The 16,944-nt window shown below is 39.1% G+C and overlaps 2 protein-coding genes across 2 annotated transcripts in view; one reads left to right on the top strand and one right to left on the bottom strand.

The window, feature by feature from the left end:
- Positions 1-1,265: 1,265 nt before the first annotated feature.
- On the bottom strand, positions 1,266-9,411 carry SAXO2 (stabilizer of axonemal microtubules 2). Its single transcript, XM_053465439.1, has 4 exons — positions 9,306-9,411; positions 5,224-5,403; positions 3,516-3,718; positions 1,266-2,441 (listed from the first exon to the last, which is right to left on the bottom strand). The coding sequence occupies exons 1-4, from the start codon at positions 9,341-9,343 to the stop codon at positions 1,447-1,449; spliced, it is 1,416 nt and encodes a 471-aa protein (XP_053321414.1). The 5' UTR covers positions 9,344-9,411; the 3' UTR covers positions 1,266-1,446.
- Positions 9,412-9,552: 141 nt separating this feature from the next.
- The window catches only part of EFL1 (elongation factor like GTPase 1), a 95,381-nt gene continuing 87,989 nt past the window's right edge, over positions 9,553-16,944 (top strand). The window contains exons 1-11 of the mRNA XM_053465438.1: positions 9,553-9,613; positions 10,257-10,357; positions 11,005-11,072; positions 11,180-11,264; positions 11,676-11,809; positions 12,435-12,572; positions 13,398-13,612; positions 14,672-14,795; positions 15,935-16,011; positions 16,100-16,236; positions 16,765-16,887. Of these exons, the coding sequence (XP_053321413.1) occupies positions 10,267-10,357; positions 11,005-11,072; positions 11,180-11,264; positions 11,676-11,809; positions 12,435-12,572; positions 13,398-13,612; positions 14,672-14,795; positions 15,935-16,011; positions 16,100-16,236; positions 16,765-16,887 (1,192 nt within the window). The 5' untranslated portion in view covers positions 9,553-9,613; positions 10,257-10,266. The remainder of the gene's footprint in view (positions 9,614-10,256; positions 10,358-11,004; positions 11,073-11,179; positions 11,265-11,675; positions 11,810-12,434; positions 12,573-13,397; positions 13,613-14,671; positions 14,796-15,934; positions 16,012-16,099; positions 16,237-16,764; positions 16,888-16,944) is intronic.

Genomic DNA, 16,944 nt, shown 5'->3' on the forward strand with positions numbered 1-16,944 from the left:
GCGCCAAAGATACCACAAGTAGCAAAGGAATTAATTTCCTTTAAGCTCGACACTCTCCCCTCTAATAAAAACACAGGCTTCGTGTTCTGTCTTTGTGGGGTGACTGGTAATTTTCTACGGACTGTGTTTCGGAGAAGGCAATGACAGTCGTGTTATGCTTGGCTTCGTTCAAAGGATTTACATTTGGTTGGTTGATTGTAGTTCCACATCCTCATTTTCCCAACCCATGATCCTGACAGAGAGGCTAAAATATTACACGCCAAATCAAGCAGAAAGGACTTCTGGAAACTCTCAATGCCTGGCTCTCTGCTCTGGTCAGTTAGCAGTAGTCCTAAATATAGAATATTCACTTTACAAAATGGGATTTATTCGGTGTAATGATCGTTTAGGCAAAGAATCAAGCAAACGCTTTTGTCATACTTTATTTTGAGATTCAATCATCTAACACCGCCACCATTTTAATTATGTTGCGTTAGTTTGAACACAGCGATACATACGAATCTAAATAAAATGAATTAACAGATCTGAAGAAAATATTTGGATTTGTCACTTTTTGCTTGGAAATCCTGAGATGGTGAATTTATTATATATCGTTGCATTGCTCGCTAATACTTTAGTTTGTTGGCACCAATGTTTGAGAACTAGATAATACTGGCCGTTACACTAGCCGGATTTAGACTAACTTTCTGTAAACCTACGTTTTTATTTAACCCTTTAATGACAAAGGCCGTACATGTACGGGCTCAAAATGCATTGTTTTCAATGGGTTTAGGGACCGCCCATTGTCCTTAAGGGGTTAAATACCAAAAAATAACAAAAACAGAGAGGGAATAGGCCATATGTTTAGATCTAGAGTATCAGTAGTAGTAGTAGCTACAACATGGATAGGGGGGAGAAATCCTGGGGGGGGAATGTAAGGGTAGATAAGACTACTAAGAAAAATAGTTTAATTTTAATAGGGCTTTTAATTATTAGCCTTATTTTAACATAACAGCAAAATCATGTTTTTTTTATCTGTCGGCATGAAAATGTATAGTGCATCTATAAAGTTACCGGTAACATATTCTCGATATTGTTAAACGGCTGGCCCTTTTCAGGTGCTTGCCTTTTTTTACCAGTTTGTTTGGCACAATGATGCTTCCATAGAATATACCTCAGTCAAGACTAAATGGATAGTCACAGGGCACTCGTGAATGTGTGGACAAATGCCAATTTAGGTTTCAATTTTTATAAATATCTAGAAGCAACAGCCAAAAATACACACATCAAGCAAATCTAGTTTAGTTTTATTTGCTGGTATTGAATATATGCTATAAGAGTTCACTTATCTAGCATTTAAGAGTAAAGAAAGTAAAAGTGAGAAAAAAAAATTAATTGGTGAAAACTACGATGCTTACAGTAGTATTGTTACATAATAATCAGTTGGTAAAATACAATCTTTCTGTTTTAAGACATCACAGCAATAGCCCGTGCAGCGCTATTTCCATTTTTCTTGGAAAATGCATTCATTTCTGGAGTAAGAATCTTCCGAAACATTCTGTGGCCTCGATTATCAATATTTTCAAATATGTAGCCAGGTGGAGATGGATAATTTGCTGGACAGATTTCATTTCTCTTGGGTGTATAATCTGAACGATACATGGTTCCATCTTCAAAGGGAGCCGAACTCCGGAGAGGCATGTTTGAAGGCTTGTAACTTTGAGTTGGATTGATCTCATGGGGTAGGTAATGAGACCTGAATGTAGTTAAACCTTCAAATTTTCCACATGGCTTTGGGATTTGATGATCTTTTTTGATTATTTGTTGACGACCAGTTTCCCACGCTCTAAAATCTTCTTTCATTGTAGTATTGCCTTGGAAGGGTACATTGCTACGTCTTCCGTGGGACACAGGTCTGATGGGGGCAACAAAATTCAACTGGTGCGGGACGTAATCTGTGTGAGTTGTAGTATCTAGCGCCATGTGAGTACTGGGTGGAACATACTCTTCAGCTTTATGAACGTGGTGCAAGGGAAGAGACCAAGGCTGAAAACTATCTTTGAATTCAGTGCTTCCCTCGAAACGTGCACTGCTACCAACCTTACCAGCCTCTGGTTTGTAGCTCTGAGTTATCTCTCCCGGGGCACCCTTATAGTTGATTCGATGAGTGGTAAGATCATCAAACGGTTGGCTGTTAGGCTTATACTCTTGCTTCTTTCTTGCAAACCTTGGCTCCAATTCATATGGAACGTAGGATACACGATGGTTGGTTGTACCATCAAAAGGAATGTCGCTAAGCTTGGCAATACCTGATGGCTTAAAGCTTTCTCTTGGCATAAGATCTTTTGGAAAAAAATCATCCTGGAAGGTAGTGGAGTTACCAAACTTCTCTGTTGGAGGCTGATAAACTCTTTCCTTTTTTGCAAGTTCCCTTTTTTGAATATCCCAAGGTCTGAAATCATCTAAAAAAAAAAAAATGGTATAAGAGGAAATGTAGCTTTATTGTATATTATATTGTAGCTAAGGCTGCATTTAAAGGGAAACCACCACGTATTTTTTAGTTTACAATTATCCATTAAACATTATCATTAGTGTATATTTATAGAGTATATTCCCTTGGTTTGTATTTACAACCTGGGAACTTCTGGGCTAAGGCTACCCAGAGCCTTCACTTGCGGGACACGACCAGGACTTCCCACTGACAGGTGGTCCCGTGACGTCAGTGGGAGGTCCTGCTGACGGCAGTGGGAAACACCCCCATTTAAAGGGAAAATGGACAGGGAGCGGGGAGTGTCAAGATCCCGCCCCCGCGACCCGGAGGATTCGCGTCTTGACCCGGAGAACCGGTGCTTCACCCGGCAATCTCTGGGCAAACCCGGAGAGTTCCCAGGTATGGCTTAAAATAGGAAGCTATGCTTGAAGTGTCGTATGTGAAACAGGGGGTAGGTATTATTAATCAAAACAAGCACTCTTTCAGCCACTTTTACTGGATAATAAAAATAACTTAACAGATGAATATAGATGCACATTTTTCTACCCAAGAGGTTCTGCTGCAGAAAAGGCTTCCACAACCCTGTGAATAACCACCTAGTATTTAGGACTTTGGGCCCCAGCTGACATTCATTCACATGCATCCAAACTAGCATACTCATTTGCCAGCTTACACACACACACTGACACTTACTTACATTAAGACACTTACTAGCTGCTCACTACACGCTCTTGTACATTAACACACATGAATGACATGATCATTCACATGCATACAGTACACAATTCTCTTTTTAACATACCATACTATAGAAAAAGAATGATGCACTCATATAATTCTCACAAGGCTTGGCCATGCTGTGGACTATAATTCCCACAAATCCCAGCTTTGCACTTAGTAAGCTGCAGTCCACAGCTGAAGTGGTGAAACATAAAAAGCAACTCCAGACACTCCCTTTATGCTCATTTAGCCCAACAGCTAAACACTGGCAAAGACGTATAAAAAAGTATTATAAAGAAAAAGCTCTTTTCCCCAGTGGACCTACCTTTATATGTGGGGTTAGCGTCAAACTTTCCAGCATTCATTTTCCGCTGATCCACTGGGTGCACCGGTGCCACAGGCTGTATTTTGTAGGGATTAAAATCCTTATGATAGGTTGTTTCAAGGTCGATGTGGCCCGGCTTCGGTTTGTATTCTTCATGAGCACGCACAGGTCGATTTACAACATCATATGGGAGATAATCTGACCTGAAATATGCAGGAACAGGAAAATAGTGTTTAAGGTAAGAGATAACCATCAAAATCAGGTTAAGAACATTTACCCTTACTTCCTTACTGTTTTAGCTCTGAGAAGATGCTATAAACACCCAGTAGTATCTAACTTCCCTTCTCTCCAGTACAATTAAATCTGCAATCAGCCTAAAATGTTGAATTTATTGATGTGAGCTTTGACTACTCATGTGAAAAAAAAATTAAACAATGTTCAGGGCTGGACACGGAATGAAAAGCAGCCCTAAAAACATTTGGACACCAGCACTTTATTGTGTGGGCTCATGTGTCCACATGCCACAACAGGGACATAACTGCAAACCACAGAGGCACCCAGCTTCACAAGCAACATGTCCCGCAGTGCCATCTTTGTCCCCAAACTTGTCTGTCCCCCACATAGCCTGTCTGTGCCACCTCTGCCCCCTAAACAACCTGCCTGTGCCACCTCTGCCGCATTTTTTTTTACATTTATTCAGCCATTTACTTACTCACTCATCCTCTCTGCACCCCCCTTACCTCTCCTGCAGATTTCTCTGGTTCATACCATACAGGGGCCGCGTTGATGTCTATGCGGCTCGACAGCAGCCTAATGCTGGCCTGCAGCTTACAGCTGTGGCGTTCACACAGTGTGATCGGAGTCTCTCTTTTCCTGCCCAGGGAAAACAGGAACATGGGCCGAAAAAGAGAGTTTCCTTGTACAGTGTGCAAGCGCCAAAGTGGTAAGGAAATAATTTTCTGGTTCTTTCCTAGTAGGCCAGTCTGGCCCCGACAATGTCAAATGAAGAAACCGATTTTAACCGATGTGAATTTCTGTCGCTTAAGTAAACAGAGCCTACATGCTGTATTTTATTGTCCTACCTATTAGTGGACACAAATGAAGATTCATCATCATTCTGAAAGGTATGTATTGTGCTATAGTGATACTACTTTTCTTGATACGTCTCTGTCATCCCTGACTTTAGCTTGGTTCTGTATACATAGACCCTGAATCCTGTCTTAGCCTGAATTTTTCCACTTTGGACATTGATGGTCTACTCTGAGGTCATCCTCATAAAAACAAACATGAGCAGCACCCAGTGAATCTTAATGGCTCCTCTAACACTCAACTCTTTGCATTTTCCTGGGGTCAGTCAGTGTGCATGGTGGATGACTGCAAGGACTTATTAATTTTTGGAATTTGAACTCTAGGTCCAAATAAAAAATAGTGTCAGCAAAAAAACATGCAGCTTTTTAATTGTGAGTTTAGGTATGGCTGAATTAGCAAAGGTTTGATCTCTAAGTTAAAAAACCATTTAACGGGATTTCCATATAACCCATTCATCAAAGTTTGGTGTATTTTAGGCCACCATATTTGATCGGCTAGCAGATTAAGCATTTCAATGAAACTCTGTCATAGGTTTATTTTACAGTTTAGATATGTGTATGCTAAAATATATTTTATATACTGCATATTCCCTTTTCTGATAATAATCAAATAGGTTTACTTAAAGGTTGTTAGTCCTTCAATTTTTCCACGGTTTCCTTGGTATTCTTGCTTGGGCTTCATACTTTGAGGAGGCTGCACAAGATCATACTGTGGGTATTTTTCCACGTATTCAGTGAGAACACAGGGCTTTTCAGACTTTTCAAAAATCATTGTAGGTGCGTGGGGGCAATGGTGGCGCCTGGAGGACAAAACACGGGAAATAATGTATAAAGTAGAACCATTTAATACATTTAAATAGACAAATGTTATAGAAAATGAAAAAAATACAAATAACATTTCCAACATAATATAATGCCTGACACTTAGCTGCTTAAAGAAGCTATAATTCACTCATTCTTTGATAACATAAAAACAATCTTAATACACACACACATGTCCCTACTGCACAACCAAAGGTATCCAAGGGTTATTGTAAAGGCATTGAGTATGGTGCCCTCTACTGGACATTGATGGTACGATATGTCTTATTTTTAATACATTTGCTGGATATGAGTAACTTAACTATACCAGTGTAACAATTAGGGTACTGTGGTGCACTTGTAACTCTTTTAATATTATATTGGTGAGTGAACATTAGACCCAAAGTTTGGGGGAAAACTTTTTACTGTCCAATTATGTGGCTATATAAAGTATATATATATATATATATATATATATATATATTTACACTTTAAGTTCCACTGGGAGAAAAGCGCTATATAAATGCCTGTTGTAGAACGTAGCGTAAATGTAAAAGAATGCTATGGGTTGTCATTGTATTTGTTAGGATACAGTTTTGTTTATTCTTGTTTAAAACAAACATTGCTCAAGAATATGTTGCTAGATTTCCTCTTGTTCTAGGTAACACAATTCAAACATACATTATTTACAAAGGCAAAATATCATCATACCTTATAATCCTTCGAACCACCCTACACGAAAACTCGTTGAGACAAATGGCACACGACAACTGCTTTGTATGGGATGTCCTTAGAAACTGTAAGCTTTGTGTACACACCTAGGTAACGCTGCCAGGCAACCAATCATCTTGCAAGTTATAGGTCCCCTGAATTGTAACAAGTTTGACTTCCACCAGGCCACCGTAGGTCATGGGTCATCAACCCGTAGTTACTCAGCCCTCCCTGTACTAAGTTTATATGTGGCATTGACAACATGTTGAGAGTTACAGGTTCATCCCTTTCCTATAAAACCCTGTTTGTAAGTGAGTCATGTGCCGTTTCACATTGAGATTTATTTGTGATTACAATATAACTTTAAAACAATAATGGTCATGAAAGAACTTTAGGATATGTTTACCCAGGCAAATGACTATTTGGCACTTCTAACACCTCACTTCCTATCACACTGTGCCTTCACTAATATGGCGCGTTATATTTGGCCATGTTTAGGAGATGCAGAGCTATTGTGCATCCTGCTTACTTCTAGATAGATGTTAGAATTCCCTTGCCCTTCCAGTAGCGGTAGCGACTTGTGTTCAGTAATGAAAGCCATCCAAATTACCCAAAACCAAACTCAGGAAACTGACCTAAATTGGCATGTCGGGTACTCCACGAGGGTAAAGCCCCAGGACAGAACTTGCAAGCACAATAAACAGATCTTGCACAGAGCGTTCAGAGCCTCTAGTAGATTATAATGTCCTTTAGAGGCCTGTCTTCATTTTATGAGACCACTAATTTCATCCACGAGCAAGGTCGCTCTATCATCATTTAGAGCTTCCCCCACTTACTTTTACATGAGGCCAATCACTCCTCCCCAATGGTGGTTTTCTTTGGACAACAGAGATTAAGTATCTGAACACAGATGGACTAGTAACAGAATTCTAATCCATACATATGGGTCATTTTAGTATTTATCCTTTACATATATTTCTTAAGTATATATAATACTTAATATTATTACAATTTAATAACCACAATACCTCCAAAATAAGTACACTGATTGACAAACAAAATGTACAAGCTACAGGTTGTAATTTTATTTAAAACATTCCCAGGGATTCATTTGCTTGAACTGTCACATTGGAATTAATCCGTTTTTAGGTTGATAAATATAGCCAATATGGTTGTATCATACTTTGTCCAGCTCAGCAAATGCCTGTCCTTTAAATGTTGGCGCTATAAAAACAATTGATGAATAATGCATGAGTCCTATGGATGTGAATCAATCTGCATACAACAGAGGACAGTGAGATCGTCTCGAATCCCCCAGGCCTACATTAGATGAATGTCATGTTCTGCTTGGCATTTACGAGCAGGTTAACCGAGGACACATTCATTTTGTTATGACCAAATCTGTTAACTTTGCATTATTGTTTAGCACGTACGGCATTACATCAATGGTTGGTATTTGTTTTATGAGGTAGGAAAGTCTAAAGCAGGGGTAATCATAAACAGGCTTTGTGGAGAACATTTCACTCCACTAAATGCATCAAATGTAATGCTCTCCTCTCAATTCTGCGTGTATCTTCTGCTACTATCACCAACCATTTCAGAGAAGCTGAGAAGCCTAGCTTAATATTCCCTGATCTCTTATATATCCAGGAGAGGATGGAGAATCTGCTGTACTGCTTGACCATCACCACGTTTGTGCATGGGGTTGCCATATTGGACATTTCTTTCAGGACATGTCTTACATTCTTACATGTTCCTGACCTCCACCTACAGTGGATCCCTGCAGAATATGGGAATGTGTATAAAATCAAAAAAGAAATCAATGACTTAACCGAATGTATGCACTTCCTTATGAAGGAGTGATTTATAGGTGGTGGTCAGCAACATGTAGAAACATGTGTCCTGGAAGAAATGTCCAATATGGCAACCCTATCACCAATGGTAATTTCTTTATAGTGACTGTCAAGAAGAAAAGAATCCTGTCTTGGCGATATAGGACAAGGTGAAGAGGGAGTAACCCCCTTTCAAAACACAGGTTTGCAAGTATTAAGTCAGGCCATCAATTTCTATGAAGTGGCGGGTGAGGATAGTGGAAGAGGGTGGGTGGGAGAGTGTTGCATTTAGTGAAATGTCCTCCACAAAGCCTGTTACTGACTACCCCTGCACTAAAGTATTGCCATTAATGAATAGTTTGATGTTTCCATCAGACTCTGACTTTCTTTTCCCATAAAAGGAATACCATTGACATAATGCCTTAACCACTCTTTTTTCAATCACATTCATTAATAGACTTGGCGGTACTAACAATAATGAGTGAGGAATATATGCGAGTACTAATGTATGTGACTGGGACATATATGCGGGTACTAATGTATGTGACTGGGGAATATATGCAGGTACTAATGTATGTGACTGGGGCATATATGCGGGTACTAATGTATGTGACTGGGGCATATATGCAGGTACTAATGTATGTGACTGGGGCATATATGCGGGTACTAATGTATGTGACTGGGGCATATATACGGGTACTAATGTATGTGACTGGGGCATATATGCGGGTACTAATGTATGTGACTGGGGCATATATGCGGGTACTAATGTATGTGACTGGGGCATATATATGCGAGTACTAATGTATGTGATTGGGTCATATATGAAAGTGTTAATGTATGTGACTGGGTCATATATGAAAGTGTTAATGTATGTGACAGGGGCATATATGAGAGTGCTAATGTATGTGACTGGGGCATATAGCGAGTACTAATGTATGTGACTTAAGTATATATGAAATCCCAAGGACCCCTACAACGTCAGTATTAATATGTCTTATGTTTATTTAATAATATGTTTGTATCTCCCCACTTCACAAATAATAAATATAATAATAATAATAATAATAATATGGAAGGTGTCATACAGGTGACATGTGGGCAAATATTTGATGCCACAACTTGGTGGGTTTAACTATTTCAAACACGCACTCAGAAGGACTATTTCCAAATGCGCTAATACACCACCACTGCCAAGACCCATATGTATTATTTTACACTATTATTAATGTAAGTATCACATTGATAAATATAGATTCCGAGTGCTACATATTCGGGTTATTTAGCTAAGATTTTGTTAAAGCTTAGTTAAAGTCTTTAATGTGTTAAAGAATGCCCCCCAGACTGCCGTCTCCTACCCGCAGGTGCAGATCTCGCAGATACATTTACGCTTCATGTCTCCCCTCCGGCTGTGGTCTCCGCACCGTGTCACACTCTCTCCCAAGGTTTTCTGTATCCAGGCACGCAGACCGTCACCTAGCAACAGCCGAGCGTCCTGTGAACAAGCCCGAGGGCTGCGCGATGACGTCACCTGCCGGGGTGAAAGGACTACGCGAAAAGTTCGTTTACTTCCGGGTGTGGGCTGCACATGGACTGGAGCTGATCAGCAGGGCTGTCAGTGCTCGTAAATATATACCGTATACACACACAGATCTATACATATAGGGTAAGTGAAACACTGGCTGTCAACGTGGGCTGGGCTGCTGCATGTGGTTTGCGGGCACATGTACTGTTCTAAGGGACTTTGTGGTGTTTGGCAGCTATTGTTATTTGTAAGTTTAGTTATAAGTGTCTCACACACGTAGAATAAAGAGGAAAAATCCCCTACCCTCTGGAATAACCTCCCCGACCTATCTGTCTTTCCCCTGCCTTCGGTCCTTCAGAAATCCCCACTTCTTTATGGACGCCCATGAATTTAAGGGTTAAAGACCTCCCTCTCATCTTCTTTTCGCTCACCTGGCATAGTCCCTCTCCTCCTTTTGGATAATACGTATACTAGTGTGCCTGGGCCATCCCCAAGAGTGACACTTTTACCTCTTCTTTGACATTCCCCAACTCGCTCTAGATTGTAAGCTCTTTTTAGCAGGGCCCTTCTTACCTGTTCTTTCTGTAAGTCAAATTGTTATGTTATACACCACTTGTTGTCTATGCACCCATTGTACACCGCTGTGGAATATAATGGCACGAATAAAAATAAATAAATAAATATTTCAGACATTGTTTTGTAAGATATTCTTTATTTGTATATGATGTCACATGCAATTTAATTACATAACCCACAGCTGCCACTTAACGAGCTGTCTTTTTAGGGAATACACAATGGGAGTCGTAAGCTTGGAGAAAATTGTTGCCCTACGGAAGAAGACTGCTAATATCCGGAATATCTGTATTTTGGCTCATGTTGACCATGGTAAGTCTTTTGTTTCCATTGATGCCAGGTGTAAAGGTACATTTAGGGATTTTAATGCTCTCTGAAGCCACTATGGATTTAAAATAAAACTGTAGCCTTCTAGAACTAAAGGTCAAAGTAAAGTTAGTGGCCCCCATTAGCACAGCAATACAATTTCAGCTCTCCAGCAAACTCCTGGTGTATATACGATGACTCCAGGACTACAGCTGTTAAGATTTTTGCCTGTTAAATACATTTAAATTTTACTTGGTAAACTGTCACGGTGTTCTTTCTTTCTTTTTCCTCTTTATTTTATTTAAAAAAAATTTTTTTAAACATATTATTCACAAATCTGAATTACATCAGTAGAATATTACAATGTCAAAGGAAGGAAAAGAAAAAGAAAAGAAAGGGATTCATGAGTGAAATTTGTTAGAAATTAAACTCCAATTCTTATTCATTTCTGTATTTCGTTCTACGGATTGTTATATGATTAATTAGAGATTTTGTAAACAAACAAACAGTATACTCCTAGCCCAACCAAATACGGAAAAAAAGTACAAAAAGTAAGTTATCTGGTATAGGCTGTGGATTTGGCAACCAAGTGCCAGTTATAAAACCACACATAGCATTCATATGTGTCACGGTGTTCTTGTGTCTTTAAACAGGCAAGACAACGTTGGCTGACTGCCTTATATCTAGCAACGGGATCATCTCCAGTCGGCTAGCAGGGAAGGTAATTTTGTTTTCAATAATGAACATTAGAAAATGTTTTTTGTGTGTACATAAACCTTTCAATGTTATTTTTTTCATCTTACAGATTTAGATTTTTTTTTATTGCAGTTGCGTTACTTGGACAGTCGAGAAGATGAACAAATCCGAGGGATAACCATGAAATCCAGCGCTATCTCCCTGCAGTACAAAGATGGTATTTGTTTTAATAATTTTGTTGTTTGTCAGTGCCCTTCTGACACGATTGCTTGATGGCAAATTTTGAATACAAATGTACAAATATGCGAGGTGAAGACCAAGATCTGTGCTTTCACTAATGCTGTATGTTGCACAGTGATAGTTGACTAGCTAACCATTTGCCCCGGATATGTATAATACATGTGTGTAACTGAACCCAACTTATAAAGAAAGTGATCACTCTCACTGATATACTTCAATGACTTATTATTTATGTTTGTATTATGCTTGGTACTATAACCAGCTGTCCTTCACTGTAGTCAGTAATATGTGATGTTTAGTGCTTATTGTTCTAGTGACGCACCATCTTCTCATTCCACCTACACCTGAGATTTTATAAAATCATGTGTATATTGGTGTAATCTTTTAGGCGATGAAGAATATCTCATCAACCTGATTGACTCTCCTGGACACGTAGACTTCTCTTCTGAAGTCTCAACTGCAGTCCGCCTATGCGATGGCTCTATCATTGTGGTCGATGCTGTAGAAGGAGTCTGTCCGCAGGTAAGGTGTTCCCTTTAATACAGACTACACACATCTTCTTCAGTCTTCCGTCTTCTGTCTTCTTACTTCGGTTTTTGTCAGCTTTTAGTGTCTTCTTTCTTGACCAGTGAATCAGGCCTCCCGGGGAACTTCTGTCCCCTGATAGATGATCTATACAATATGCATTTAAGGTTCTGTTTTTAGTGTTTTGATAACCTGATCTGAAATGGATATTCCATCTAATTTTGTGGGTTTTTTTTTTACCTTATCATGCATTAAATCACAGATTTATTTCTCTTTACCTCTGTCATTCTTTCCTCTGCTTCATGTATCACTACTAATGAAAACAGGTTACCAAAATGTTCAAATTTCAGATCCAAGGCAGCAAAAGCATAGGAAATCATTGGCTGGTTAATTGATGAACTTCTGTCCAGAGGCCAATCTATGATCACCGTTATTGTATTATTACGAGATGCAGTAGAAATTGTTTTAGGAAAAAATTACTCTGCAGTGCAACCCACCTCCTTTTTTATGTTTATGTCTCAAAATTGCAAAAAACAGAATGTTGCAGAATCTCAAAATTAGAATATATATATATAATGTGTGTGTTTGGCTTGTGTAACAATTTTTCTCCCTTATTTTTCAGACACAGGCAGTGTTACGCCAAGCGTGGCTTGAGAATATTCGTCCCGTCCTTGTCATCAATAAAATTGATAGATTGATAGTTGAACTGAAGCTGTCTTCTCTGGAAGCATATGCACATCTGCAGAAGATCCTAGAGCAGGTAACTAAGCAATACGCACATCTGTATGTTTACTTGCATGTGGTATGCAATACCCATCTCTCCCAAGAGCTTACAGTCATAGTGTGAGACGGAAATGTCTATTTCTGCCAAACTCAACCTTAACGTGTAAGTTGTCAGTCTGTGAAATAATGCCATAGTGGCATTAAACAGGAGCTGTCAATGTCACAGCTTTTCTCAGTAGGACATTGGTAACTTAATAAGGAGTAATTAATCATGCAGATCCCAAGAACGGGAACTACGATGGCAGTTATATGCTTTTCTTATATAAATTGCTTGTATTGAGGTATTAACAAGGTTACATGGTTTTGTTTTGTGAGGAATGTAGAATTTTGGAAATAAGGAGACATTTTCTTCTTTTGAAAAGAAAAACCATAGACGGCAGATGAAAAAACTTTCAGTCCATCTAGTCTACCCACTATGTCCTGACTCAAACCTTTTTCAGTCCTCGATATTGACTTAGATCTACAGTAGACATATGCCTAGCCCATGCATGTTTACATTTTTTCACTGTATTATCCTTTACTACTTCTACTGGGAGCCTGTTCCCCTTATCTACCACCATCTCAGTAAAGTAAAACCTTTTCACATTAGAGCATCAGAATCTTAGATGTAGTTTTAGATGCTAGAAATGTTCAAACGTTTCTCAGACTCTTCAAACAAAATCACGCTCCTGTACTTGTTAGGTGTTCTGTGTTTAACTGTTTCCATCACATCATCTTGCACTCTTCTCTCCTTCAAGCTGTACATAGTGTTTGTATTTGCTCCCTCGTCTAAAATACTGTATTATTGTGCCGTTGTTTTCAGGTAAACGCTGTTACGGGGAGCCTTTTCACATCTAAAGTCCTAGAAGACAGAGCTGAAAAGGAAATGGAGAATGAAGGAAAATCAGAATGTGTGGAAGGAGAGCAGGTGTATGACTGGAGTGCCGGTCTGGAAGAAACGGATGATTCCCACCTTTATTTCTCACCAGACCAGGGCAATGTGGTTTTTGGCAGTGCCATCGATGGATGGGGCTTTACGTAAGTCTGTCTTGATTCAGTGGGCATATTGTCTCTCTCTCCTCTCCTCTCGCTCTCCTCTCGCTCTCTCTCCTCATCATGTGAAGGCTTTTTTAATATGTTTTACATTAAACACAGTACACTAGTCACTATTTTGCTCCAACGTTTGCTTAACAAGTTCAGTTTTATGTATTTTACTAAAATATTCTGAAAGAATTGCCTCATTTAATTTTGATTTAGTTCGGTTTTATTTCTTGGTTCGAGACAAAGGACTATGGGCAGAACGGTTCTTATCTGCCAGTAAAGTTTGTGAAATAGTGACTTTTGAGACATTATTGTATGTTATCAGTAGATGGTGCTGTGGTTCTGTAGAAAGGTTCCCCGTCAAGCCAGCGGCATCGAGTGGTTAAACACTATTGTTGGCCTATGGACTAGTTTAGAAAATCGCTTGATTTCTTTATTACATGTTATTTGGCAATTCCCCGAATGTCCTTGTTTTGTTTATGAAACATTTTATGCTTTAGCCGAACCTTTCAGTGCGAGGGTTTGTGATTGATTTAGTATTGCTTTCCGTCTGGAACGGATAATAATAGCTCTCGCAAGTGTCTCCACTTCTGTAAATTCTGTGACCCTTCTTTTCTCTCTTAAGCTGATAGAACTAAATCGGATCGGCTGTCAGGGACATAGCTATTAGTTATGAGCGTCGGACTCTGATACTCTTATTTCTCGTACACATGCAAGGTTGTTCTATTTCCAGGAGAAAAAAAAGGACACAAAGGGTAGACAACTCTCTTTATTGTATTATCCCCATCATCCATATCCTGTTTTTGGATGCGCAATTTAGTTTAACATCACGTATGGAATCCTTCCTGTTACAATCAGGGTTTGCAGGGTTTTAGGACACATTCTTTCACATCTGGTGGGGTTTATTCACTAAACCATTAACTGAGGTGACATTCATTAAACCAGCAGGTTAACTATAGATTGTGCAGGGCCAACATATCCCTTCTTGCTCTAGATTTGGCCCTTTGTATTAATGTATAGTGAAATTGTACTTTCCTGTCCCCTATTTTATTGTAGCATAGATCACTTTGCCCAACTCTACAGCCAGAAAGTTGGTATTAGGGCTGCTGTCCTCCTGAAGACACTCTGGGGGGATTACTACCTGAATGCTAAAGCCAAGAAGATCATGAAAGGAGCTCAGGTAATACCATGCCATTACTTATACATGCCTTAATCCCTATGCTCGGAGTACATTTCTCTTTTGTAACCATGTCATTCCATGGTCTTAAGTGTTTTTAGCTTGTTATGGTTCAAAACTGATATGCGTCTTTTTTTTTTTTTTTTCTTTTTTCTTTTTTTTTTTTTATTCCATTTCGTTTTTATAACCTTAGAGTCTGTTCATACATCTGATCATGTATTGGGATAAAATATATGCCGGTTTGACACCCAGACTTAGATTTCCTATTTATATGATCTGATGTTTAATTCCCTCTTCCACCAACGCTCTGCTAGTATGCGCCAAACAGCGTTAGTAGAAGCCTGAAGCCAAATTTGTAGTGATGAACGACTTTCACAAATGGCCTCTGTCACTGGCCTGGTGGAAATAGCAAAGCTAATGTTTTCCATAGAGATTTATCATTTATATTGCCCACGGTCTCTGTCTTGGGTTTTAGGGAAGACGATCTTCCGTTGGCCAATGAACAAAAGAGCTCTTCGGCTTAATAGTGCAGCCAAGTTTTTCCCTGCAGTGTTTCTTTTGTGTAATATTTCACTTTTAAAAACCCTCATATATTAACAATTACTCATCATGTACCTTCTATAGCAGAGATCAGGCCGTAAATCATCCTAATGAAATTTATGCAGTAGACATTACTGAAGGGGGAGGTGGTTAATATTCCATTGTGAAATTGACCTCCCTTCAACATTATGTCAGAAGAATAAAGAACAAATTCTCATTCCTGTTTAAAACCTTCTTTACATGGGATGTATTAGAATTTCTGTTCTGGTCGAATAGTCCATCGTCCTTCCTAAATTCTGTATTCCATCGATTTGCCCCATATTGTATATATTGCCACGATCAGTGTAGGCACTGTTTTAGGTCCCAGGCAATGTCAAGTTTACAGTTAAAGGTTTTCGAGAGTGAATTTTTCTTTTTTTATCGATTGTAGCTTTTTTTCCATTGCCTGAAGCAAAGGTCTTTAAAGCAGTGTGACGTTACTTCTGTAAGTCACTTGTACTATCTTGTTGATGTCATGTCTCACAATCTTCTCATTTCCCCAGTCCACTCTACCCTTGTGTAACTTATTATACATATATAATATATATATAATGTTTTTGCAGAACAAAGCAAAGAAGCCTTTATTTGTGCAGCTCATCCTGGATAACATATGGAGTCTGTATGATGCAGTGATTAAAAGGTCAGTGGGAAGTCTGTATTCTTATTGGAACAGTCATGAAGCATTATCATTACAAGTCATTTTTGTGTGTTTTTTTTGTTTTTTTTAGAGAGAAGGAAAAAATTGAGAAGATAGTTTCTTCCTTGGGGTTAAAAATCAGCCCCAGGGACTCCAGGCACTCTGATCCGAAGGTCCAAGTAAATGCAATCTTCAGTCAGTGGCTTCCATTATCGGAAGCTGTCCTCTGTATCCTCAGTTATGTTGCGAATTAGGTAATATACTGTATATACACACTCTCACATACATACACACATGTATGTATATATGCTGGCACTATATAAATAAATAATAATGTGATTATCACTTGTTAATAGTTTGGATCAACCTGATTTACATCCCTAAAATAATCTTTCTTAGCATTTTGCCAGACCATCAAATTCCGGTATCATTGACTTTTCCATTTTCTATTTTTGTTTTTATTATTGTTCTTCAAGAATATCACTAACATGCCAGCTATAATGAACAGCTGTGGGCACATTGAACAGGGGCCTCTGTCTTTACTGTAGTTCCATTTACTGGATGCATACAGGATTTGTGTGAAGCAGGCAGCGCTATTCCACGTATTTTTCTACAAAGCATCTTTAGATATATTTGTGCAACTACCAGAACTGGCATGGCCCTACAGATAGCCTATAGTCTATAACTGTTGATGCCTCGATGGCATGCACGGCACACGGTGTCCATTCTGTTCCAGTCCTTAACCAAATCTCCTAGGTATGGTGTGCAGGAAGCTCCCTAGTCCTCTGGATATCCCAGCAGAAAGAGTGGAAAGGCTTATGTGCGGGGGGTCCCGACGGTTTGATTCCCTGCTTCCAGAGACTCAGCAACTGAAAGAAGGTGAGCATGATGTCATCTTTTTTTTCTAAAATTGTTTGTGCTTTTTTACATGATTGC

This window comes from Spea bombifrons, chromosome 4 (genome assembly GCF_027358695.1).
Source record: "Spea bombifrons isolate aSpeBom1 chromosome 4, aSpeBom1.2.pri, whole genome shotgun sequence".
NCBI lineage: Eukaryota > Metazoa > Chordata > Amphibia > Anura > Pelobatidae > Spea > Spea bombifrons.

Coding starts and splice junctions, on each gene's coding strand:
- SAXO2 (XM_053465439.1), bottom strand. CDS start 9,343: ATGAAGCGTAAATGTATCTGCGAGATCTGCACCTGCGG. Junction 5,404..9,305: donor TGCGAGATCTGCACCTGCGG/GTAGGAGACGGC, acceptor TTTGTCCTCCAG/GCGCCACCATTGCCCCCACG. Junction 3,719..5,223: donor GAAGGACTAACAACCTTTAA/GTAAACCTATTT, acceptor TGCATATTTCAG/GTCAGATTATCTCCCATATG.